At 48.8% G+C, this 26799-nt stretch overlaps 1 protein-coding gene across 1 annotated transcript in view; it reads left to right on the top strand.

The window, feature by feature from the left end:
• XXYLT1 (xyloside xylosyltransferase 1) overlaps nt 1-25162 on the top strand; it is a 196846-nt gene extending 171684 nt beyond the window's left edge. The window contains exon 4 of the mRNA XM_082625145.1: nt 21593-25162. Coding sequence (XP_082481271.1) covers nt 21593-21989 — 397 coding nt within the window. The 3' untranslated portion in view covers nt 21990-25162. The remainder of the gene's footprint in view (nt 1-21592) is intronic.
• Nucleotides 25163-26799: the final 1637 nt, after the last annotated feature.

Below are 26799 nucleotides of genomic sequence, written 5' to 3' on the forward strand. Positions count from 1 at the left end.
AGGGAGAGGGCGGCCAGGAGCCCTGGGGGAGGAAGAGCTGCCCCCTGAACAGCCAGAGAATTCCAGAAGAACAGCTCCAGGAGTAGTGTCCGGCAGCCTGCTGTCGTTGCAGAGGATTCTAATCACTCTCCGCAGGTAGTGGCTTGGACTAGCATCTAATTTTAAGGCCAATTTTGATCTTTTTTTAATTCCCCTCTTCATGTGCACTCAAATCCCAGTTGGCGGTTCTGGTTCAGGCTAGGCCCCGGCCCTCCACCGCAGAGAGAGCTGAGAAGTCCCAGGCCCTGGGTGCTGTGGGGCTGCAGTTCCTCTCCACAGTGCTCTTCCAGCTCCAGGAGCCCCAGGAGTGCCTGTGGGCACCCGAGTAGAGAGCTGGGTGGGGACAGAGGGCCAGGGTAGTTCCCATCCTTCTCTGCCTTTAGAGGGAGCCGCCAGGCTCGGCAGAGATTCCGGTGATCCATCTAGAAAGCATGGAGAAGAGACTTGAGCAGATCAGATCCAAGGAGGCAGCTAAGGGGCACGCTTCCAGATTGGAGGGGAGAATATCTCCCTAGGAAATCGGCCCCATGTGGCAGGGAAGCAGGGGACGCTCACCAGCCCTGGACGAGGTAAGGGTGACTATGGTCCGAAAGGAGCAGGGGAAAGGCAGGTTTGCTCTACGTCATCTGCAAAGAAGTTGGCATTTAATGGGCCACACCGGCCAGCGTCTCACAGCGGTCCTTGTCTGTGTCCTCCCGGCCTGGTCCTGTGTTTGGAGAAGTGCACAAAGGCGGGAGGAGTGACCATGTGCCGGCACTCAGGCGGTTGTTGGGGGTGGCACAGAGACACACAGGTCTGAGCTGGGTGCGTCTCCTTGCTGTACAGGCGGGAGAACGAGCCCCAGACAGGGCAGTGACCTGGCCCATGTCCCTGCGCCAGTCGGTGATCACGGTTACATAGCTGTTGCCATTTACGCCACACCCAGAGTGCTCAGGACAGAAACCCGGGCTCGGAGCTCCTACCCTCCCTCAGTCCCTCTATCCACCCGTCAGTCCTCAGGTCCTGTCCCGCACCTGCTGACCATCTCCTGAATCCTCCGCTTCCCTCCTGCCCCGACACCACTGCCATGCTCCCCTGGGTCACTGCAGCAGCCCCCAGCTGTCTGGCTGCTTTCAGCCCTGCCTTCTCCAGGCCATCCCTCACCCAGCCGGTGACCTTCCTCATACATAGGCTGCCTTGCTTTAACCCTTTGTTATTCTCGGCATCAAGGTCAGCCTCCCTGACCTTCCTCACAGGACCCTTCCTAGTCTGGCCCCTGCCCGCCGCCCATCTCATGTCCAGCCGGGCTGGACTGCGCTCAGTTCCCCAGGCCAGGTGCGCTGTGGCCCACCTCTGCTCTTCACCTGCCTGAGTCTTCGCATCGGGGCTCACATACCAGTTTCTCCAGGAAGGCTTCCTTGAACCCCTCAAGACTGGGTGAGGAGCCTCTCTTTGGGGGTCTTAAAACTCCCCATTGTTGTGCCATCCTGTCTCTTATCACCCAGAATTGTGATTGCCTCTTGGCTGGTCTGTATCCTTCCCAGACACTAAGCTCCACGAGGGTAGGAATCATAGTTGTCTTTCCTGTTTATTGTTGTATCCCAGGGCCTAGAATGGTGTCTAGCACATAGTAGGTTTTCAGTAAGTATTTCTTCAATTAATAAATGTGCCAGGCTCTCCCCTGGCACTTCAACTTAAGCCTCAAAGAGATCTCATTCTCTCAGGTTTACAGATGCCCACACTCAGAGAGTTAAATAACTGGCTGGAGGCCCTACCTCTGGGAAAGGGCAGCCCTGAGACTGCAGCCCAGGCCTGACTCCACAGCCCCTGCTCTGTATCCCTGTGCTTGTTGAATGGAACTGCAGGTCTGCGGTCTCTGCTGGACCCCCTGGCATGTTTAGAGACCGGGAGGGGCCTCAGTCCCAGCAACCCATGCACAGGGAGCTGCCGAGATTCCAGGCCATCTTTGAGGAGTTGTTTATTTTCTGAGCCAGACAGTTCTGATAACCCCCTGGTAATGTTGCTCTTTGATTCACCCTAGCTCAACTGCGATCTGAGTTGGCCTGTCAGGAGGACAGCTTGTTTTGTGGAATTTCTTCTTTCCTTCTTTGAAAGAAAGAAAACAGCGAAGACAGCGCAGTGGAGTGCCAAGCCGCGGGGCTTCGGGGCACAGAGGGCAGCCAGCTGTGAGGGGACGCTGGCAGGCCAGGAACAAGCTGGGTGTTTGGGTGGGCTGGAGGCCAGGCCTGTGTGGCTCAGGTGTGCTCTTTACAGATGACCTCTAATGCTGCCGCCCCGCCCCGCCCTGCACACGGCCCCCATGCTGCCCTTGTGTGAGGAGAGGCTTAAAGAGCCCCAGACTCTTTCTGCATCTGGGCCACCACGGAGTTGCAGGAGGCCCACACAGCACAGAAGGCAGAGGTGAAGGCATGGCTGCCTCCGGGCAGCCCTGGGGTAAAGGAGGAGGCTGGCCCAGCCCGCCATCCAGGGCCTCTTTCCTGTGCTGAGCACATTGGTTGTGCCATCACCACCCCCAAAGGGCGAGGCTCTGAGGGGCCCAAGAGTGTGAACTAAACCAGGTCAGCCGCGGGGGGAATAGTCAGAATGAGCCCAGGATGGGGGTGGTCTCCCTTCATCCGTCCTGGACTCTGTCAGCTTGTCACCATACACAGATGGTGGCTCATAAACGCCCACCACAGCCCACAGGCAGGGCAGGGCTCTTGGGATGTGAGGGGCACAGGGAGGTGAACGCCTGCTCCCTTTCTCTCTGACTTCACTGCAGGGCCAGGGTTGGGGATGGGACTCTCTGACACTGGTCCCAAGTCACTGTCCCTTGCAGAGAGGCTGGAAAGGGGTGGAGCCTTGGGGGCAAACCTAGATATTCTCTCTCCAGAGCACACACCCCTTCTCTGAACCATCCTGCAGGGACCCCATTGAGCCTCCTTCTGTTCTCAACCTGAACTTCCAAATGACAATAGTTTCTTTGCCTACTTGACCTCACGCAGGAGGATTTAGAATGCTTGAATAATTTAAGTCTCATGGGGATGGCCCTTTGTCCACATGAAGACATTGCGGCCACACAGATGAAACATGGACTCTGGAGGGTTTCAGTGTTTTGAGAGAATTTGGGAGTGGCTGCCTTTGTGGCCTCCCTTTCTTACCCTGAGCTCCTTTGGCTGGCAGGATGCCCATCTCCGGCATTGCCAGAGAGACTTCCCTGCCAAGAGCCAAGGTGAGCCGTCCCCAGTGTGGTGACTACTCGTCCCATCCTCAATGGTTCCTGCGGGACAGAGGTCTCTGTGTGATTCACCTTTGTGTCCTCAGTTTCCTGCACACTCTAGGCCGCTGGGATGGGTCCCTGCGGTTGGGTTCCAAAGACTGATGGAGTCCTGGGATTGTGTGCAGGGGTGGGGGGTTTGCAGAGAGCATCCTTGGGTGGTTAAACTTACTAGATGACGGCAAGTGAAGAACAGGCAGCAAGGGCTGACCTAAGTATTTTAGGGAAAGAACTGATGTACTATGACCCTAAAAAAGCGTGTGTTTTTCCTTGGTCCGAATCTGGAAAAGCATGAGACAAAAGCTGAGGCTGCCGTCTTGCTGGTGTGGGAGAGGGCCCTCAGGCAGCTTTGTGGTGCCCGGGCATGTGAACTGTTATGTCTCAGCTGGGTGATCTTGTGCAAGTTGCTTCCACTCTCTGTGTGCCTGGGTGATCTCTAGAGGTTTTTTCACCTACGGGATTTTGGTTCCAGGGCCAGAGCCACGACTGGAACCAGGCTTCCTGCCTCTAGGTGCACCTGGGGCAGGGAGCACGCCGGCTCACTCCTGCTTTCCTTCTACCCTCACAGAGCCTGCTCCACGGTTGGGACTGGCCTGACGAAATTCAGACCCCACCCCCAGTCTTGGTGTGTGGAATCCCCTGTCCTGTCTTCTGCTCCACCAACCAGACCTCCCCTGAGAACCTATTCTCTGAGTTCTTTCTCACTCCAGCTCTGAACCTGGTGAGAGCACAGGAGATTGAGAGCCCACCCTGTAGGCTCCACACCTTCATGGGCCCCTCTGGGAGCGCAGCACTAAGCAGGGAGGGCACTTCCTCCTGCCCCCGCAGCCTCACCTCTGGGCTTAGCCTCGCAGGAGGGCTGTGTGACCATAAGCACATTGCTTAACCTCTCTGAGCCTTCACTTCCTCATCCGTACTGACTAGATGTTGTCGTGAGGGATTGAGAGAATGTATGTAAAGCTGAGTAAGGGCTGCTGAGTGGTGGCAGCTCCTCTTCCTCCTCCTCATTATTTCAGGTGCGGCGCTTGGTCTGTACGAGGCTTTGAACAGATATTTACTGAAGACTTAGGGATATGGGTGAGAAGGAGTTGATGAGGGCAGAGACCTCTGGTGCTGGGGAAACTGGAGGAGAGACTCCAGGGGTCATCTCCATGGGGCAGGGGTGGGAACTGAGCCACAGAGAATCCACACTGCTTCCCACTGAAGGTGACGTGTGTCTTTGGCTTCCATCATCTCGTCTGATGGGATTGTTGTACCTGCGTTATCTCATAAAATCCTCACAACAACCCTGTTTCCATATGGGAAGACTGAAGCACAAAGCACTTTAGCACCTTGTGCAGGGTAGTGAGCAGCACACCAGGATGTGAACGCGGACTGTCTGCCTCAGAACCTCTTAACCCCGTCATGCACCGGCACTTTTTTTCAAGTCAGTGGACAGCTAATACATACCTGCCTCCCCCTCCACCCCAGACTGACTGCTAATCCCTGGGGATGGAAGGCGGCAGACCTGGGCCCTCCCTCCTGGCACCATAAGCGCCCTGCTTCCAGGAAGCATCTCCCCAGCAGGCCCCCAGGACTGTGCAACGTGAGAAGGCTCAGCAAATACTAGCATAAAAATTTGCAAGTGGCCGTGCCACCTATTTCATGGCCATTTTCATGATAAAATATCACTGCTACTCATGTGGTTTTCATTTCTTTATAAAATTATTAAAAATACCTTTCTTTTCCCCTCTGAGTATGATCGTCGGGCCAGCAGCATCAGCATTACCTGGGAGCTTGTCAGAAATGCAGCATCTGAATGAGAATCTGCATTTTAACAAGATCCCAGGTGAGTCCCTGGCATGGTGACATCTGAGAAGTGCTGCTGCCCGTGATAGGCTCCTGTGGGGCAGGGCCTGTGTCTGGCTGGTCGCTGTCCCCCCACGGTGCCTTGCCGTGTGCCTGACAGGTGAGAGGAGATCCCCAGTGTTTGTGTCAACATGCCGATCACTTGTTTCACCCTTGACCGAGACCCATGCCACAATGTGTGGGACAGCGAGCAGGGGCAGGCAAAGGCAGGGGTCAGCTGAGATGAAGTGGGACAGCTCACAGACTGCTTCTGGGCTTGCGAAGTAACACATTTTCCTGGAGCTCGGTTGCCTTTGTGCCCGGCTCAGCCACAGCAGGGTGAAGGACACCGGGCTGGACTGGTGTTGAGCTTAATTCGGGCACAAGGTTAAATTCCACCCGTGGTCCTCCCCATCACCCTTACTGCACACGCCTACGCTCTGCTCACTGCCCCGGAAAACACCCGGCATGTGTCCTGGGCACTTCTCTCCCGTGTCCGCTAGTGCCACGGGGCTGTTGGGAGCAGTGAGCCGGTTCTGAAGGTGACTCTCTCTGGCTTTGTCTTCACCCTGATGAAAGTCCCTCCCTCAGCCCGACTTCTGGGAAAGGGCAGGATTGTGGAGCTGAGCTGGGGACCCCCTGCACGTGGGTTGTGACCAGCCCAGCCTGCTGGCTGCAGGCCCTGCAGTCTCCTGGTTGGTCCCAGGGCTCACACCAGATCTGAGCTGCTCCCTAGCAGTGATGTACAAGCCCCGCTACTTGGAAGCTAGGGGCTCTTTCAGAGCCAGCGCTGGGAAGGGCATTGTCCACAGGGCTGTGGGCACCACTGGGTCAGGTTACATCTGCGGCTCTTCATGGCTCACCTTTGTCACACCCGCATCTCATCACAGGTGTGGATTCTAGAGCTCAAGGGACCACCTTTTCTCCCTTGCCTTCTCTATCCTCACGCTGGAGGAGACCTGGCTCCCCCAGATGAAGACCCGCATGGCCCCAGCTCACAGGGTCCAGGGCGCACTGTCTCCCAACTGCCTTTCTGAACTGTTGTTCCACCACCTTCATCAATATTCTCCTCTTTTAAATTTCTGCTATCTGATCTTACAGTCCCTTATTCTTTTGTTCATTCTTTTTTTTTTTACATCTTTATTGGAGTACAATTGCTTCACAATAGTGTGTTAGTTTCTGCTTTATAACAAAGTGGATCAGTTATACATATGTTCCCATATCTCCTCCCTCTTGTGTCTCCCTCCCTCCCACTCTCCCTATCCCACCCATCCAGGTGGTCACAAAGCACCGAGCTGACCTCTCTGTGCTGAGGCTGCTTCCCACTAGCTACCTGTTTTACGTTTGGTACTGTATATATGTCCATGCCACTCTCTCACTTTGTCACAGCTTACCCTTCCCCCTCCCCATATCCTCAAGTCCATTCTCTAGTAGGTCTGTGTCTTTATTCCTGTCTTACCCCTAGGTTCTTCATGACATTTTTTTCTTATATTCCATATATATGTGTTAGCATACAGTATTTGTCTTTCTCTTTCTGACTTACTTCACTCTGTATGACAGACTCTAGGTCCATCCACCTCACTACAAATAACTCAATTTCGTTTCTTTTTATGGCTAATATTCCATTGTATATATGTGCCACATCTTCTTTATCCATTCATCCGATGATGGACACTTAGGTTGTTTCCATCTCCCGGCTATTGTAAATAGAGCTGCAATGAACATTTTGGTACATGACTCTTTTTGAATTATGGTTTTCTCAGGGTATATGCCCAGTAGTGGGGTTGCTGGGTCATATGGTAGTTCTATTTTTAGTTTTTTAAGGAACCTCCATACCGTTCTCCATAGCGGCTGTACCAATTCACATTCCCACCAGCAGTGCAAGAGTGTTCCCTTTGCTCCACACCCTCTCCAGCATTTATTGTTTCTAGATTTTTTGATGATGGCCGTTCTGACTGGTGTGAGATGATATCTCATTGTAGTTTTGATTTGCATTTCTTTAATGATGTTGAGCATTCTTTCATCTGTTTGTTGGCAATCTGTGTATCTTCTTTGGAGAAATGTCTATTTAGCTTCTGGCCATTTTTGGATTGGATTGTTTGTTTTTTTGTTATTGAGCTGCATGAGCTGCTTATAAATTTTGGAGGTTAATCCTTTGTCAGTTGCTTCATTTGGAAATATTTTCTCCCACTCTGAGGGTTGTCTTTTGGTCTTGTTTCCTTTGCTGTGCAAAAGCTTTGTAGTTTCATTAGGTCCCATTTGTTTATTTTTGTTTTTATTTCCATTTCTCTAGGAGGTGGGTCCAAAAGGATCTTGCTGTGATTTAAGTCATAGAGTGTTCTGCCTATGTTTTCCTCTAAGAGTTTGGTGGTTTCTGGCCTTACATTTAGGTCTTTAATCCATTTTGAGCTTATTTTTGTGTATGGTGTTAGGGAGTGTTCTAATCTAATACTTTTATATGTACCTGTCCAGTTTTCCCAGCACCACTTATTGAAGAGGCTGTCCTTTCTCCACTGTACATTCCTGCCTTCTTTATCAAAGATAAGGTGACCATATGTGCATGGGTTTATCTCTGGGCTTTCTATCCTGTTCCATTGATCTATATTTCTGTTTTTGTGCCAGTACCATACTGTCTTGATTACTGTAGCTTTGTAGTATAGTCTGAAGTCAGGGAGCCTGATTCCTCCAGCTCCGTTTTTCATTCTCAATATTGCATTGGCGGGCTTCCCTGGTGGCGCAGTGGTTGGGAGTCCGCCTGCCGATGTGGGGGGCGTGGGTTCGTGCCCCAGTCCGGGAGGATCCCACGTGCCGTGGAGCAGCTGGGCCCGTGAGCCATGGCCGCTGAGCCTGCGTGGCCGGAGCCCGTGCTCTGCAGCGGGAGAGGCCGCAGCGGTGAGAGGCCCGTGTACAGGAAAAAAAAAAAAAAAAAAGATTGCATTGGCTATTCAGGGTCTTTTGTGTTTCCATACAAATTGTGAAATTTTTTGTTCTACTTCTGTGAAAAATGCCAGTGGTAGTTTGATAGGGATTGTATTGAATCTGTAGATTGCTTTGGGTAGTAGAGTCATTTTCACAATGTTGATTCTTCCAAACCGAGAACATGGTATATCTCTCCATCTATTTGTATCATCTTTAATTTCTTTCATCAGTGTCTTATAATTTTCTGCATAGAGGTCTTTTGTCTCCTTAGGTAGGTTTATTCCTAGATATTTTATTCTTTTTGTTGCAATGGTAAATGGGAGTGTTTTCTTAATTTCACTTTCAGATTTTTCATAATTAGTGTATAAGAATGCCAGAGATTTCTGTGCATTAATTTTGTATCCTGCTACTTTACCAGATTCACTGATAAGCTCTAGTAGTTTTCTGGTAGCATCTTTCGGATTCTCTATGTATAGTATCATGTCGTCTGCAAACAGTGACAGCTTTACTTCTTCTCTTCCGATTTGGATTCCTTTTATTTCTTTTTCTTCTCTGATTGCTGTGGCTAAAACTTCCAAAACTATGTTGAATAAGAGTGGTGAGAGTGGGCAACCTTGTCTTGTTCCTGATCTTAGTGGAAATGCTTTCAGTTTTTCACCATTGAGGACGATGTTGGCTGTGGTTTTGTCACATATGGCCTTTATTATGTTGAGGAAAGTTCCCTCTATGCCTACTTTCTGCAGGGTTTTTATCATAAATGGGTGTTGAATTTTGTCAAAAGCTTTCTCTGCATCTATTGAGGTGATCATATGGTTTTTCTCCTTCAGTTTGTTAATATGGTGCATCACATTGATTGATTTGTGTATATTGAAGAATCCTTGCATTCCTGGAATAAACCCCACTTGATCATGGTGTATGATCCTTTTAATGTGCTGTTGGATTCTGTTTGCCAGTATTTTGTTGAGGATTTTTGCATCTACGTTCATCAGTGATATTGGCCTGTAGTTTTCTTTCTTTGTGACATCCTTGTCTGGTTTTGGTATCAGGGTGATGGTGGCCTCGTAGAATGAGTTTGGGAGTGTTTCTCCCTCTGATATATTTTGGAAGAGTTTCAGAAGGATAGGTGTTAGCTCTTCTCTAAATGTTTGATAGAATTCACCTGTGAAGCCATCTGGTCCTGGGCTTTTGTTTGTTGGAAGATTTTTAATCAAATTCTTGATTTCAGTGCTTGTGATTGGTCTGTTCATATTTTCTATTTCTTCCTGATTCAGTCTCGGCAGGTTGTGCATTTCTAAGAATTTGTCCATTTCTTCCAGGTTGTCCATTTTATTGGCATAGAGTTGCTTGTAGTAATCTCTCATGATCTTTTGTATTTCTGCAGTGTCAGTTGTTACTTCTCCTTTTTCATTTCTAATTCTATTGATTTGAGTCTTCTCCCTTTTTTTCTTGATGGGTCTGGCTAATGGTTTATCAATTTTGTTTATCTTCTCAAAGAACCAGCTTTTAGTTTTATTGATGTTTGCTATCGTTTCCTTCATTTCTTTTTCATTTATTTCTGATCTGATTTTTACGATTTCTTTCCTTCTGCTAACTTTGGGGTTTTTTAATTCTTCTTTCTCTAATTGCTTTAGGTGCAAGGTTAGGTTGTTTATTCGAGATGTTTCCTGTTTCTTAAGGTACGATTGTATTGCTATAAACTTCCCTCTTAGAACTGCTTTTGCTGCATCCCATAGGTTTTGGGTCGTCGTGTCTCCATTGTCATTTGTTTCTAGGTATTTCTTTATTTCCTGTTTGATTTCTTCAGTGATCACTTCGTTATTAAGTAGTGTATTGTTTAGCCTCCATGTGTGTGTATTTTTTACAGATCTTTTCCTATAACTGATATCTAGTCTCATAGCGTTGTGGTCGGAAAAGATACTTGATACAATTTCAATTTTCTTAAATGTACAAGGCTTGATTTGTGACCCAAGATATGATCTATCCTGGAGAATGTTCCATGAGCACTTGAAAAAAATGTGTATTCTGTTGTTTTAGGATGAAATGTCCTATCAATTAAGTCCATCTTGTTTAATGTATCATTTAAAGCTTGTGTTTCCTTATTTATTTTCATTTTGGATGATCTGTCCATTGGTGAAATTGGGGTGTTAAAGTCCCCTGCTATGAATGTGTTACTGTCGATTTCCCCTTTTATGGCTGTTAGTATTTGCCTTATGTATTGAGGTGCTCCTATGTTGGGTGCATAAATATTTACAATTGTTCTATGTTCTTCTTGAATTGATCCTTTGATCATTATGTAGTGTTCTTCTTTGTCTCTTCTAATAGTCTTTATTTTAAAGTCTATTTTGTCTGATATGAGAATTGCTACTCCAGCTTTCTTTTGGTTTCCATTTGCATGGAATATCTTTTTCCATCCCCTTACTTTCAGTCTGTATGTGTCTCTAGGTCTGAAGTGGGTCTCTTGTAGACAGAATATATATGGGTCTTGTTTTTGTATCCATTCAGCCAATCTGTTTCTTTTGGTGGGAGCATTTAGTCCATTTACATTTAAGGTAATTATGGATATGTATGTTCCTATTCCCATTGTCCTAACTGTTTTGGGTTTGTTATTGTAGGTCTTTTCCTTCTCTTGTATTTCTTGCCTAGAGAAGTTCCTTTAGCATTTGTTGTAAAGCTGGTTTGGTGGTGCTGAACTCTCTCAGCTTTTGCTTGTCTGTAAAGGTTTTAATTTCTCCATCAAATCTGAATGAGATCCTTGCTGGGTAGAGTAATCTTGGTTGTAGGTTTTTCCTCCTTCATCACTTTAAATATATCCTGCCACTCCCTTCTGGCTTGCAGAGTTTCTGCTGAAATTTCAGCTGTTAACCTTTTGGGGACTCCCCTGTGTGTTATTTGTTGTTTTTCCCTTGCTGCTTTTAATATTTTTTCTTTGTATTTAATTTTTGATAGTCTGATTAATATGTGTCTTGGCATGTTTCTCCTTTGATTTATCCTGTATGGGACTCTCTGTGCTTCCTGGACTTGATTAACTATTTCCTTTCCCATATTAGGGAAGTTTTCAACTATAATCTCTTCAAATATTTTCTCAGTCCCTTTCTTTTTCTCTTCTTCTTCTGGAACCCCTATAATTCGAATGTTGGTGCGTTTAATGTTGTCCCAGAGGTCTCTGAGACTGTCAGTTCTTTTTTCTTTATTCTGCTCTGCAGTAGTTACTTCCACTATTTTGTCTTCCAGGTCACCTATCCATTCTTCTGCCTCAGTTATTCCACTATTGATCCCATCTAGAGTATTTTAAACTTCATTTATTGTGTTGTTCATCATTGCTTGTTTCATCTTTAGTTCTTCTAGGTCCTTGTTAAATGTTTCTTGCATTTTCTCTATTCTGTTTCCAAGATTTTAGATTATCTTTACTATCATTATTCTGAATTCTTTTTCAGGTAGACTGCCTATTTCCTCTTCATTTGTTAGGTCTGTTGGGTTTTTATCTTGCTCCTTCATCTGCTGTGTGTTTTTCTGTCTTCTCATTTTGCTTATCTTACTGTGTTTGGGGTCTCCTTTTTTCAGGCTGCAGGTTTGTAGTTCCCGTTGTTTTTGGTGTCTGTCCCCAGTGGCTAAAGTTGGTTCAGTGAGTTGTGTAGGTTTCCTGGTGGATGGGACCAGTGCCTGTGTTCTGGTGGATGAGGCTGGATCTTGTCTTTCTGGTGGGCAGGTCCACGTCTGGTGGTGTGTTTTGGGGTGTCTGTGGCCTTATTATGATTTTAGGCAGCCTCTCTGCTAATGGGTAGGGCTGTGTTCCTGTCTTGCTAGTTTTTTGGCATAAGGCGTCCAGCACTGTAGCTTGCTGGTCGTTGAGTGAAGCTGGGTGTTGGTGTTGAGATGGAGACCTCTGGGAGATTTTCACCGTTTTTTATTATTTGGAGCTGGGAGGTCTCTTGTGGACCAGTGTCCTGAAGTTGGCTCTCCCACCTCAGAGGCACAGCACTGACTCCTGGCTGCAGCACCAAGAGCCTTTCATCCACACGGCTCAGAATAAAAGGGAGAACAGAAAGAAAGAAAGAAAAGAAAGAAAGAAAGAAAGGAAGGAAGGAAGGAAGGAAGAAAGGAAGAAAGAAAGAAAGAAAGAGAGAGAAAGAAAGGAAGGAAAGAAGGAAAGAGAAAGAGGATAAAATAAAGTATGATAAAATAAAGTTATTAAAATAAAAAATAAGAAAAAAAAAATTTTTTAAGAAAAAAGAAAAGGACGTATAGAACCCTAGGACAAATGGTGGAAGCAAAGCTATACAGACACAGTCTCACACAGAAGCATACACATACACACTCACAAAAAGAGGAAAAGGGAAAAAAATAAATCTTGCTCTCAAATTCCACCTCCTCAATTTGGGATGATTCGTTGTCTATTCATGTATTCCAGAGATGCAGCATACATCCAGTTGATTGTGGACATTTAATCCACTGCTTCTGAGGCTGCTGGGAGAGATTTCCCTTTCTCTTCTTTGTTCGCACAGCTCCCGGGGCTCAGCTTTGGATTTGGCCCCGCCTCTGCGTGTAGGTCTCCGGAGGGCGTCTGTTCTTCACTCAGATAGGACGGGGTTATAGGAGCAGCTGCTTCGGGGGCTCTGGCTCACTCGGGCCGGGGGGAGGGAGGGGTGAGGATGTGGGGTGAGCGTGCAGCGGCAGAGGCCAGCGGGACGTTGCCCCAGCCTGAGGCGCGCTGTGCATTCTCCCGGGGAAGTTGTCCCTGGATCCCGGGACCCTGGCAGTGGCGGGCTGCACAGGCTCCCCGGAAGGGAGGTGTGGACAGTGACCTGTGCTCGCACACAGGCTTCTTGGTGGCGGCAGCAGCAGCAGCCTTAGTGTCTCATGCCCGTCTCTGGGGTCCGTGCTGTTAGCCGTGGCTCACACCCGTCTCTGGAGCTCCTTTAAGCAGCGCTCTTAATCTCCTCTCCTCGCGCACCAGGAAACAAAGAGGGAAGGAAAAGTCTCTTGCCTCTTCGGTAGGTCCAGACTTTTCCCCGGACTCCCTCCCGGCTAGCTGTGGTGCACTAACCTCCTGCAGGCTGTGTTCACGCCGCCAACCCCAGTCCTCTCCCTGCGCTCCGACCGAAGCCCGAGCCTCAGCTCCCAGCCCCCGCGCACCCTGGCGGGTGAGCAGACAAGCCTCTCGGGCTGGTGAGTGCCGGTCGGCACCGATCCTCTGTGTGGGAATCTCTCCGCTTTGCCCTCCGCACCCGTTGCGGCGCTCTCCTCCGCGGCTCCGAAGCTTCCCCCCTCCGCCACCCGCAGTCTCCACCCGCGAAGGGGCTCCTAGTGTGTGGAAACTTTTCCTCCTTCACAGCTCCCTGCTGCTGGTGCAGATCCCGTCCCTATTCTTTTGTCTCTGTTTTTCTTTTGCCCTACCCAGGTACGTGGGGAGTTTCTTGCCTTTTGGGGGGTCTGAGGTCTTCTGCCAGCGTTCAGTAGGTGTTCTGTAGGAGTTGTTTCACGTGTAGATGTATTTCTGGTGCATCTGTGGGGAGGAAGGTGATCTCCGCGTCTTACTCTTCCGCCGTCTTCCCCCGCTCTCAAAATGTTTAACTTCTAAGCTTCAGTTTTCTACTGGTAGTGTTGGAGGGTCTTTTGCAGAGGTGGGGGGTGGCTGTGCCTCACCGTAAGGACAAGGACACTGGCAGCAGAAGTTCTGGGAAGTCCTCCTTGGCGTGAGCCTTCCCAGAGTCCGCCATTAGCTCCATCAAAGAGCCCAGCTAGACTCCAGTGTTGTTCATTCATTCTTTAATCCATTCATCCATTCATTCATTTGAAACTTAGCCGTTCTCACGGGTGTGCTGGGAATCAAATGCCCATGCTAGGCTCTCAAGACATAAAGATGAATAAGGCATACCCTGGTTATCAATCCAGAGCTTCCTCACGCCCTCCCTACTCCAGCAAATTCTTTCATTCATCTTTTATTGATTCCTTATCGCATTTCCAAGGGGCCCTCATAGACGATTTCTCTTTCTCAGGCCCTTCTTGCACCCCAGCTCCTCTATCTCCAGAGATGACTTCACCTCTTATCTTCCCAAGATTTAGAGTTGACCAAAAATGAGCTTTTAAAATATCCCTTGCTCCCACCTCAGAGCCACTGCGCCTTCTGACTTCTGTCCCTCCTTCAGGCTCAGATGCGTCCCAGGATTTCCCTCTTCTTGGCAAACTCTTCTGCTTGGCTCCTCTGACCTTGGGCAAATGTTTTATGTCTTCCTATCACACTTATCTATAAAATGGAGATAATAGTTCTTACCTCATGGGTTTGTTACAAACATTAAATGAACTTAAAACGGCCTGGCACATAGTACTCACTAAATATTAGCCATTATCATGATTATCGTTCCTCAGAGTGCCACCCTGCCATTCACCCTGTTTCCTTTCTCTTCAGCCTGGCACACGCATCCCTTTCCCTTGGCATGTGGCTTCGCATCCCTCTCTGTAAATACGCTTCCCTCTGCCCTCTCTTTGCTGCCAGTGTATCTGCCTGCCCTGCCTCTGCTCCCCCTGCTCTTGTGTCCCCAGGGCCAAGTGTCTGGCCTCTTAGGCTCCATCACTCACCTCCCAAAGGTCTCGGGCACCTCCTGCAGCATTTCTGGGTCTTCATTCTCTATGGCTTTCAACACTGTCACGTTCCAGGCATGTGGTGAGGTGCTGAGGGGCAGTTTAGATTGGGGGGGTGAACCAGGGGAGCTAGGAAAGACTGACAATCTAGAAAATAAGGAGAGGTGGGCCCCAGAGACTCCCAAGGGGCCGACTGGCAGCTTCCATGGGGATGTGGTCAGAGGGGATCTATCTCAGCTCCCTGTCCCTGGAGGAGAGTGCCTTTTTAAAAAAAATTTTATTAAGTATAGTTGATAAACAGTGATGTGTTAATTTCTGCTGCACAGCAAAATGATTGATTGTTATACATATATATACATTCTTTTTCATATTCTTTTCCATTATGGTCTATCACAGGGTATTGAACAGTTCCCTGTGCTATACAGTAGTTGAATATAGTTCCCTGTGCTATACAGTAGGACCTTATTGTTTTATCCATCCTATGTATAATAGTTTGCGTTTGCTAATCCCAAACTCCCAGTCCATCTCTCCCCATCTCCTCCTCCCCCTTGGCAACAAGAAGTCTGTTCTCTATGTCTGTGAGTCTATTTCTGTTTCATAGTTAAATTTGTTTGTGTCATATTTTAGATTCCACACGTAAGTGATATCATATGGTATTTGTCTTTCTCTTTCTGACTTCACTTAGTATGATAATCTCTAGGTTCACCCATGTTTCTGCAAATGGCATTACTTCATTCTTTTTTATGGCTAAGTAGTAGTCCATTGTATATATGTACCACATCTTTATCCATTCATCTGTTGATGGACATTTAGGTTGTTTCCATGTCTTGGCTGTTGTGAATAGTAATGCTGTGAACATAGAGGTGCATGTATCTTTTTGAATTATAGTTTTGTCTGGATGTATACCCAGGAGTGGAATTGCTGGATCATATGGCAACTCTATTTTTAGTTTTTTGAGGAACCTCCATACTGTTTTCCATAGTGGCTGCACCTACTTACATTCCCACCAGCAGTGTGGGAGGGTTCCCTTTTCTCCATACCCTCTCTAGCATTTGTTATTTGTAGATTTTTTAATGATGGCCATTCTGACCGGTATGAGGTGATACATCATTGTTATTTTTATTTGCATTTATCTAATAATTAGCTACGTTGAGCATCTTTTTTTTTTTTTGCGGTATGCGGGCCTCTCACTGCCGTGGCCTCCCCCGCTGCGGAGCACAGGCTCCGGACGCGCAGGCCCAGCGGGCATGGCTCACGGGCCCAGCCGCTCCGCGGCACATGGGATCCTCCCAGACCGGGGCACGAACCCGCATCCCCTGCATCGGCAGGCGGACTCTCAACCACTGCGCCACCAGGGAGGCCCGACGTTGAGCATCTTTTCATGTGCCTGTTGGCCCTCTGTATGTCTTCTTTGGAGAAATGTCTGTCTGGGTCTTTTGCCCATTTTTTGATTGGGTTGTTTTTCTGTTATTGAGTTGTATGAGCTGTTTGTGTATTTTGGAAATTAAACCCTGGTTGGTTGCATCACTTGCAAATATTTTCTCCCAGTCCATAGGTTCTCTTTTTGTTTTGTTTATGGTTTCCTTTGCCGTACAAAAGCTTGTAAGTTTGATTAGGTCCCATTTGTTTGTTTTTGCTTTTATTTCTGTTGCCTTGGGAGACTGACCTAAGAAAACATTGGTATGATTATATCAGAGAATGTTTTGCCTGTGTTCTTTTCTAAGAGTTTTATGGTGTCATGTCTTATAATTCTTTATGCCATTTTGAGTTTATTTTTGTGTATGGTGTGAGGGTGTGTTCTAACTTCATTGATTTACATCCGGCTCTCCAACTATCCCAACACTACTTGTTGAAGAGACTGGTTTTGTTTCCATTGTATATTCTTGCCACCCTTGTCGAAGATTAATTGACCATAGGTGTGTGAGTTTATTTCTGGGCCCTCTATTCTGTTCCATTGATCCATATGTCTGTTTTTGTGCCAGTACCATGCTGTTTTGATTACTGTAGCTTTGTAGTATTGTCTGAAGTCTGGGAGGAATATGCCTCCTGCTTTGTTCTTTTTCCTCAGGATTGCTTTGGCAATTCTGGTCTTTTATGGTTTCATATAAATTTTAGGATTGCTTGTTCTAGTTCTGTGAAAAAAAAAGGTAATGGGTAATTTGATAAGAATCACATTAAATCTGGAGCAAAGTGCCTTCTGGTGGCAAGGTGCACAGAATGGGGAGCCAAGTGGCTAGCTCAACTAGGGCTTGAAGAACCCTGAGGCCAAGGTGAAGCTCTTATCGTGGCTGTTGAAATTATTGAGGGTGCCCTAGGGATGGAGCAGAGAAGAAGAGGGTATGGGTGGTGGGCAGAGATGACGAGCAGGGAGGCGAGGAGGCAGCTAGACTGATGGTGGCTGCGGTGCATGGTGGGGGGACAGCTCTGGAAGGGTGTGTCGGCGCAGGCAGTGTGCATCCCTGCAGTCTGGGGGAGTGGCAGCAGGATTGGCTTCTACTTGGGGAGGGAAGGCTGGAGATACTTAGTGCTGTCTGGGGTGTCATTCTGTCCTGATCAGTGTTTGTTCAAATGGGAGGCAGAGAATGGGCAGTCGCTGTCAGTAAGAGGGTTTGGAGGGCAGCATCTGGGGAGAGAAGGCCTGGAGGCCCACTGGATTGGATGGGGGCACTTCGGGCACCTGGGACACAGGGCTGGGGGATGTGGGGTTAAAGTGCACACAGTGGGCCTGCAGGTCCAGCTGGAGGTCGGTGCAGCTCCTCAGGGGGCCCCACGGCCCGCGTCAGTGTGGGGGACAGGCGGCTCGGCTACTCAGAGGTCCTACCTGTGTCCTCGCTCCTCATCCTCCATTCCCTAAATGTCAGCACTCTCTAGAATTCTGTCCTGCCTGCTTTGCACTGTGCTTGTGACACACCTGTGTCCAGCTCCCTGCTGGGCATCTGTTCAAGACTGAACAGGGTCACTCCCCTCTGCATCCTCACAGCCCCGCCGTGCTGTTGGCGGCTCCGCCACCCCTGTAGTAGCCTAGGCCTGAAGCCCCTCTGAGCTGAGCTCTGTCTGCCTGGCTGAACCCTGCAATGCCTCTTCCCCCATCATCTCTGTCCCTTGTGCCTCCCCCAGTTCCTCGCCACGCAGCCCTCCAGGGCCCAGCCCAGTGCCGGCACCTCAGTGCTCTAGAGCCACTTGTCAGATGGAGTGGTGATGGGTTCCCCAGCCCCACCCACCTGTTCACAGCTCTAGGACAGCAGGTGTGGGGGGAAAGCCGAGACGTCCGGCGGGCCAGGGAATGGTGGGAGGGCCAGGGATGGGGACGGATGCTTTAGGGAGGGGCATCCCACCCCTCCTGAGGGCACGGGGGAGCAGCTGGCGCCCTGGTGTTGCTGTGCCAGGGGAGGCCTCAGGCCCACTGAAACCACCCATAGGGTTCCAGAGCAAAGGAGGACTGGGGGCGTTCAGAAGGCTGTCCTGGAGCAGGTCAGAGCCTTGCCGACAGGGGTGTTCATGCTCCATGATTCCAATGCTCTGCCAGGTTTTAGAGTTCCACAGAGGTGGACGGATCATAGCCGGTGCTGCTTTGGTAATGAGACAGACAGTCATTCCAGACTCCCTGGAGCAGGAAGCCGTGTCGAAACAAAAACCTGCAGATGCCTGGCTGGTGGACGAGGGCTGACCCCTGAGATACCACCACACCCTGAGAAGAGCCTGGGCAGGGAGGGTGTCTGCCTTCAGTGTCTGAGCACCCATGGTGACGGCCAGGACCACTCCTAGGGGCCTGGCGCTGGGCAGGGTCTGGCATGTGTTTGCTCCTGGAGTCCAGGATGGCCCTAAGGGGTGTCTCATCCCCACATCCCTATGTGATCGCTGAGCAAACCAAGGCCCTGAGAGGCCCAGGGGCTCACCCCACTGGTCCCTAGCCCAGGCATCCAGGGTCCAGGCGCAGCCCCCCAGCCCCACCCCAGGACCACCACCGCTGGTGTGTTCACACCCAGGTCTCAGCTCCTTGCTGCACTGCCTGTTTCCTGAGGGCAGGGATGTTCCACTCACCTCGGTATGGGTTGGGTCTGTTAAATATCTGAGTGATCGGCGATTGATCTTCTCAGTTCAGTGTGCTCTCTGTTGTTCCTGTTCATCTCATGAAGTACTAGGAGACATGGAAGAGTGGACTTCTGGGCATCTCTCTGCTGACTGACCAGTGCCGATGAGGGGCCCCTGTCAGTCCTACCACCGATAACCTGTGTGACTTTGGGAACATTTCTTACCCTCTCTGACCAGCGGAGTCAGAGACCTCCCTGCTTCAGGCCTTGCCAGCAGGAGATCCTAACAAGGGTCAGCTGTGACTCTCGGTGGTAAGAAATGCCCTAGGGAAACAGGCAGTTTAAAGCTTCACAGGGCCCACAGCCCTGGTCCATGCCCTCTCCAGTTTGATACCAAGACAGTGGTTGGGCTTCCCTGGTGGCGCAGTGGTTGAGAGTCCGCCTGCCGGTGCGGGGGACACGGGTTCGTGCCCTGGTCTGGGAGGATCCCACGTGCCGCGGAGCGGCTGGGCCCGTGGTCCATGGCCGCTGGGCCTGCGCGTCCGGAGCCTGTGCTCCGCGACGGGAGAGGCCACAGCAGTGAGAGGCCCGCGTACCACCAAAAAAAAAAAGCGGGAGAGAAAAGCCCTGTACCTAAGGTGACACATAACTTGTAGTCTGAACCCAAACATTTCAATGGGTGACCAACCGTCCTGGTTTGCCTGAGACTAGGACAGTTTCTCAGGACATGGGACAGCTGGTCACCTGCTTTTGAAAATGAAAGGGTACATGACTTGCAATACTTTGATTTTCCTTATGATTTCTTCTTTGGCCAGTGGATTGTTTTAAAGGTATGTTGCTTAATTTCCAAATATTTAGAAATTTTCTCTATCTATCTAGTTTATTTCAAGTGCAGTTCCATTTTGGTTAGGGAGCATTCTTTATATGATTTTTAACTTTTTTCCATGTACTGAGACTTGTTTTGTCCTCCAGCGTATGGTCTATCTGGGTGAATGTTCCATTTGCAGGAGAAAAGAATGTGTGTTCTGCTGTTGTTGAGTAGAGAGTTCCACAGATGTCGACTAGGTCAAGTTGGTTGATAGCTTTGTTCAGATCTTCCACATCCTTTGTCTAGTTGCTCTATCAGTTACTGAGAGTGGGGCAATAAAATTTCCAACTAGAATAGTTAAAAAAAAAAAAAACCTCGCCTGGTTTGAGGGTCCCTCCTCTACCATGCCGTGGTAGCCCAGTTCTATTTGGTAGAATTTTAGCTGGTTTGCAACCTGTTCCTGAAATTAACCATTTGGAAGAAATATGGTAAAATGAACTAACAGTTGTCAAACTGCATTCTAACCCTGCTATGATCCCATCACTGCAGGCTTTAGTGGCTAGAAAGATCTAGCGTCTCTGTTTGCTTTGGAAGTTTATTTTTGCCAAGGTTGTTATCACCAAGTAGGCACCAGAGCTCTGTTCCACTCACAGTCCAATTATGGTGAAATTCAGACAATGAACCTGTGTATTCCACTTGTAAGAATGTCCAAATGGAATGCTTTACCCTGGCCAGGAGCAAACTCTCGGCCCCCTTGTGATATGTGAGACCTCAAGGAAGCTTTCTCTATTCCCAGACCCAGAGAAATGTGTTGAACTGGAAAATGCATCAGGGTGGCCCACCCTGGGTCAGGCCTCTTTCCCCTGTGCTGCCCACTTCACTGCACAGCTCCTCCCTGTCGTTGGCCAGGAAGCTGCTCTGTGGGAGGCCAGAGGGTGGCATTTCCAGGCTGGGGGCAGAGCTGGTTTTGGTATGCTGCACCCCCCATCCTACGGACTCTAGGGAAGAGGTGAAGCTGGTAAAACAGGCGGGATGGAGCCTGATGCAGGACACGCCCCAGCTCACTCCTGCCCTTGCCCACGACAAAGGGCCCTCCGTCTTTCCTCCTTCCTCCAAGTTGAAGGCCCCTCTGCTGTGACGGCATCTCTGCAGGAATGGAGCCTGGGTCTCTCTTTGCCCCTTCCTGTGCCCATTCTGTGCAGGAACTTGCTGTTAAAGAGGCTAGAGAACAGAGTGGCTCATGCTCTAACCTTGTCACCCAAGGGAGGTTTCTGGATCTGACTTCCTGTCTCCAGATGGAAACATTTGGATAAAGGACCTAGGAGGGGCCCCTTGGCTGTAACATCCAGTGGGCTTAGAGCAGATTTCTAAATCTGCCTAGAGAGAAACTGAAATTGAGTGGACCTGCTTTCTAAAATTGCTATAATTCTACTTGGCTGTCCCATAGCCACTTTCACTTGACCCATGGGTGGACCTGAGCTGTTTCAGAAATGCTAGGCATGGGGTTTTAATGAATGAGACTTATTCTGAAGCAAAAAATGATTTTGATTCAGCCTGTGTTTAGCTCCCTATGTCTTTACCTGATCACCATTCAGAACTGTTTCCCAACTTTTCTCTCTCCTCTCCGTTTCAAGATCACAGACAAAGACAAGGGTTGGAGAGCTCCACCTAGATTGTTACTAACCTCAGAAGTGGACGCTGGAGCCAGATGCCTGGGTTGAGTCCCTGCTTGTGCTAGTTGCTGATTGTGTGACTTTGGGGAAGTCTCTGGACCTCTCTGTGCAGTTTCCTCAGGCGTGAGGTGACATACTGCCTCTGAGAACACCCGTCTCGTAGGATGCAGTGCCTGGTGCTGACGAAGTCTGTACAGCTGTGACTGATGGAGATGATGGTGTCATCCTGAGGGTGGTGGGAAGAACGTGAGGCTTGGACTTGGGAGACTCAGACCGGCTCTGCCTGTTGCTGGCGGTGTGGTACAGATTCTGAACCTCAGAATGTCTCAGTTCTCGCAGCTGTAAAATGAGTGGAAATGGAACCTCCCTCCTGGGTGGTTGTGAGGACCCGGGGGAACAGGACTGGCAGACTATTCCCACACACACATCAGGCTAAATCTGTTCTCTTTCCCCTTCCCAGGCACACATTCTGGCAGTTCCGTCATGAGAACCCCAAGACCCGGGTCGGGGGCCCTCCGCCTGAGGGGCTCCCCGGCTTCAACAGCGGGGTGATGCTGCTCAACCTGGAGGCCATGCGCCAGTCCCCACTGTACGGCCGCCTGCTGGAGCCGGCACAGGTGCAGCAGCTGGCCGACAAGTACCACTTCCGGGGTCACCTCGGGGACCAAGACTTCTTCACCATGATCGGCATGGAGCACCCAGAGCTCTTCCATGTGCTGGACTGTACCTGGAACCGGCAGCTTTGCACCTGGTGGAGGGACCATGGCTACAGCGACGTCTTCGATGCCTACTTCCAGTGTGAGGGCCACGTCAGGATCTACCACGGGAACTGCAACACCCCTATCCCAGAGGCCTAGGCACCTCTCGGACAGGCCCGGGGCAGTGTCTGAACTCCTAGAGAGACACTGCAGGGACGTCCTTGTGACCAGGTGCTGCAGCTCTCCCAGCACGTGTCGCTGTCCTGAAGCCATCCAATGACGACTGGACCCTTTGCCCCCACTGGTGCTATGGACCCTCTGCCTCCAGGGGCCAGGCGTCATGAAGGACAAACACATAGACCTCTTCCGGTGGGCTAGGAAGCAAGCATTTGAAAAGAAGGAAGAAAAACAAAATGGTGCCCCTTGCCTTCAGCCCCCAAAGAATGGAAATCCTTTTAAGAACTGGGCTTTCTTAGACCAAATATAAACTTATTTTAAATCGAAAGGTGAGACAGCAAACAGTACTGCTGTGTCTCCCAGTGGGCACTAAATGTGTGAGCCGGGGTTCTAACAACCAGCCCAGAGTTTAAGCATCCAAAGGAATGCTGGCCTTCCACACGCGCATCCTAGGAGGCTGCGTGGTTAGTCTCACGAGGCTCGTGGCGCCTGGTGGAGATGAAAAGATCCCACCTCTTTGGGGAGGGCCCTCAGCAGCACCTGTGGCCCACATAAGAAAACTGGTCTCATTATTTTAACCTTCACAGCATTTACCTCCCAACTGCATCACAGAACCTCATTATCCCTTATTCATCTGATCCAGCTCCAGGTGACCAGACTCTGCTCTGAAATCAAATCTGCCATCAAAGAAGAGATTGGCCACCCGCAAGGACAGGTGATGGAATTGTCTGGATTGGGAAGACTCATTCCAAAGAGGAGCCCAGCAGTGCCCTAGTGTAACCGTGCAGCTTGGAAGGGGTGTCGCTCTTAGACTTACAAGCATTCTAGTCTCTTTATTTGGAAGAATCGTCCTTGTGACTTTATTGCACCAGGTCAGACCCTATACCTTACAAGAAATTAGGCTGTCATTACTTGATTTCTGCTTTAATGAGTTCTCCTGTAAGTGAGCTACAAACACGAAGCCTCTATTGGTCCATTTTGTATCATCCGCCTGAGGTCCTTGGGGAAGAAGTGTTGTTGGAGTTTCATCTTATTTCAGTTTCATTTATTTTTTTCCACCATGAGTGAGAATAGCTAATAAATAATCTTTGAGAACACAATGATTTATGCTGTTTGCCCTCTCTGATCACAGTTTCCCGCTACCTGAAGGATCTGAATCAAGAGTGTGATCGATGTCGTTCAGAGTCTCCCTCCCCACGTGATTAAGCTAATAAGTGTGCTCACAGTGGGTCTCTGGGGCCCAAGGGGGACCACGTCTGAGAAGGTTATATTGGGCTCAAAATGGAGAATCATTTCATTTCAGGTATTGACAGGCCAGTCTAATTCTGGGAGCAAAACCCACCACCGCATCCCTTCTCATCTGCTTACCCCAAGTGTCCGCCTACATCATCCCCTGATGAAACGGAACACATGTCTCTCCTCTCAGCTCTGACAGAACAGGTCTGTCCTCTTAGGGACCTGATTTCCTATTTATTGCTACCAATCATTTTTTTTTAGTGGTTTTTGAGAGATGGCAATCTTATTTATTTACTACTTTATTTATTTATTTATTGGCTGTGTTGGGTCTTTGTTGCTGCGTGCAGGCTTTCTCTGGTTGCAGCGAGTGAGGGGCTACTGTTTGTTGCAGTGCGTGGGCTTCTCACTGCGGTGGCTTCTCTTGTTGCGGAGCATGGGCTCTGGGTGCACGGGCCTCAGTAGTTGTGGCTCGCGGGATCTAGAGCACAGGCTCAGTAGTTGTGGCGCACGGGCTTAGTTGCTCCGTGGCATGTGGGACCCTCCCGGACCAGGGATTGAACCTGTGTCCCCTGCACTGGCAGGCGGATTCTTAACCACTGCACCACCAGGGAAGTCCAATTGCTACCAATTATTGAATGTCTGCTGTGTGCCAAGCATTGTATTATGTGTGACAGTGACACACTATCACTGATACTTGTGAAAACCTCATTAAGGTAATTCAGATTCTAAAATGTATTGTAATAAAATAAGAGATGTGGGCAGAGTCACTTTATCACAGCCTTTTTATAATAGAAAAAAATTGGGAGCAACAAAATGTTGAATAGGGGAGTGGATAAATAATGTGTGTTACAGCCATATAATGGAATACTTTAGGCATTAAAAATCATACTTTTGAAAAATGCCTTGGAAAATGCTTATAATATGCTATTAAGTAACGAATGCAAAATACAATATTATATGCATAGTATGGTCCTAATTTTATTTTTTAAATTATGTATATGTGTATGTAAATATATAAAGACACAGAGAGCCTGCCTGTTCTGCTGTATTTCATTAGTTCAACTCCTAAAAAAAACACGTGTTTCAAATACCACATTAAAAAAACCAATTATCGGGGCTTCCCTGGTGGCGCAGTGGTTGGGAGTCTGCCTGCCGATGCAGGGGACACGGGTTCGTGCCCCGGTCCGGGAAGATCCCACATGCGGCAGATCGGCTAGGCCCGTGAGCCATGGCCGCTGAGCCTGTGCGTCCGGAGCCTGTGCTCCGCAACGGGAGAGGCCACAACAGTGAGAGGCCCGCGTACCGCAAAAAAAAAAAAACAAAAAAACAAAAAAACCAATTATTTTAATGGGGAAAAAAGTGAGTGAAACACTGGAGCATTTTAGACTCACAATAGCAAAGGTATTTTTCCTGCACAAATTTCAATAGTTACAGTGTTTCTATAGCTATGAATGTATTTTGTCATTACAAGGAAAAAGCAATAATCTGACTGATCAAAATGGGCAAAAGCCAAACAGAATCTTGTTTACCTTTGAGATCACCTACTCAGGAGTTTCCCCCTTCTCTGTCACAGTAACCTTGACCTTACAACTCCATGGTGAACAGCAAAATAACTCAACAGGAAACCCAGCCAGACTAACAAAGCCATCATGTGCTCCTGTGCTTTTCCACAAGCAACTTTTTGACAAATCCTGGAAGGCTGGTTCCTGACTGGGATCCTGTTATAATCAATGCAATGCAAACATAATTAATTGTGCTGTGTGAGTGGAACATATGCCTGTAGTATGAATTGCACAGAAGTCCAAAAAGAGAACCTTTCTGGGTAGTAGGATTAAGTGCTTTTTAATTTTCATCTGTATTTACTTCTATATTTTCCATAGTGAAAACTACTTTTAAAGATAAACAATAAAGGCTATAAAATTCTAACCAACCCGCTTTCCCTCTGATTACAGGTAAGCATCATCCTAGCCACTTTACAGCTCACAGTTGGCCATGGTACCATCATCCATAAGAAAACATAATCTTGGTTAAATAGGCTCTGGGTTTTCAACATTCCCTATGGATGCCCTAGTTCTCCAAATAAAAAGGACCTAATAATAGCATCTCTAGACTGCTTTCATTTCTGATACCATCATCTTTTGTGTGTACACAAATGACAATGGCCTTTGGAAGGCTTGCGGCCTGAAGAGATTTATTCTTGTATATGTGTCAAAACCAAACTACAGCATCCCCCTTTCCATAACATCTCATCAAGCTAAGGAGTGACATGCTGGTTCCGTGGGCCCAACTTAGGATACCCCGGGGGCTCATGGGCTAAGGGGGCAAGTGCAGCCGTGACTTGGCACATTTTAACCAAAGGCCAAACCTCTACTTAGCCTAAGACCTGATCTCAGCATGGAGCCCCGAGGTTGGGCTGAACATGGAGTTTGGCAGGGCGAGCAGAGATTTCTGAGCAAGCAAGGTGATACCATAGAGAGGACCTCTCACCTGAGACAGGCCTGGCTTTGAGTCCACGTTCTGCCCTCACTACCTGGGCAATCCTGGACAAGCAAGATCACCTCTTTCGTCATTTCTAGACGCAAGAAATGAGAATTCCTTCAAAGCAGTGTTGTTGGAAGCAAAGAGTTGTGTAAGGGCTTGGTAGGCTGAGAAATAATACACAGATGCAAGGGAATTCTTAGAGGTACTACTGAAAACACTGTTTTAAAATAATAAATGAGCCATTTGGGGCACATTAAATGTCACCCCTAAACTCACTGGATGACCATACGCTCGCCTGTAGGCTGTCTGATTTTTGTTAGCCATGCCACTCTGCAGAGGCCTGGGTGTGCCCAGGAGGTTGGGGGTCTCTGGGCAAACCCTCTCCCCTCTCTAGGATCAGTTTCTTCATCTGTGAAAACAAGGGGATAAGTGGACTGGCCTAGATCTCCAAGCAGCCCCCCGCCCTGACTCTGTTGGAAGTAACATGTTTTTCTGCATCCATTGGGGTGCACATGGCAGGGAGTTGAAATCAAATGCAGAACCTTCAGACTTTCACTCACCAGTCACCAACTTGGAATTTATGACCATTCAAATGGAAACTCACTCAGAGTGTACTGTTAGCACACTCCCTTCCCCTCAAACAGAATAGGCAAAGTGAGGAATACAGACAAACTGGGGGGCTGGGAGTGGTATTTAAAATTGAGAGAGAACCAAAAATCTTGTCTGAGCTTTCAGCTTATGTGACCAGCCCGAGTGCCTCCCAGGAAGAGCTGCTTGATAGATGGACCCACACCACCATGGGTCTCACCCTGGGGAGGCCTGAGCCTTGAGTCCCCCAGCCCATAGAGATGCCCTGCAGGATACATTGAGCGGACTGGCCAGTCACTCCCGAAGGTGCTTGTAAAGATCAAAAACACTTCCGGCGTGAAGGCTTCTTTAACTGGGGCTGGCTCAGCTCCCAGGGTGTCTCCAGGTGTACCCGCATTCTGAGGGAGACCTGTCTGCTCCATGCAGACCCTACAGCCTCACGAGCACCCCACATTCTCAGCGCCTTAGAGGCCAGCTGCTATCTCCA

Source organism: Mesoplodon mirus (assembly GCF_964341445.2).
Source record: "Mesoplodon mirus genome assembly, chromosome: 6".
NCBI lineage: Eukaryota > Metazoa > Chordata > Mammalia > Artiodactyla > Ziphiidae > Mesoplodon > Mesoplodon mirus.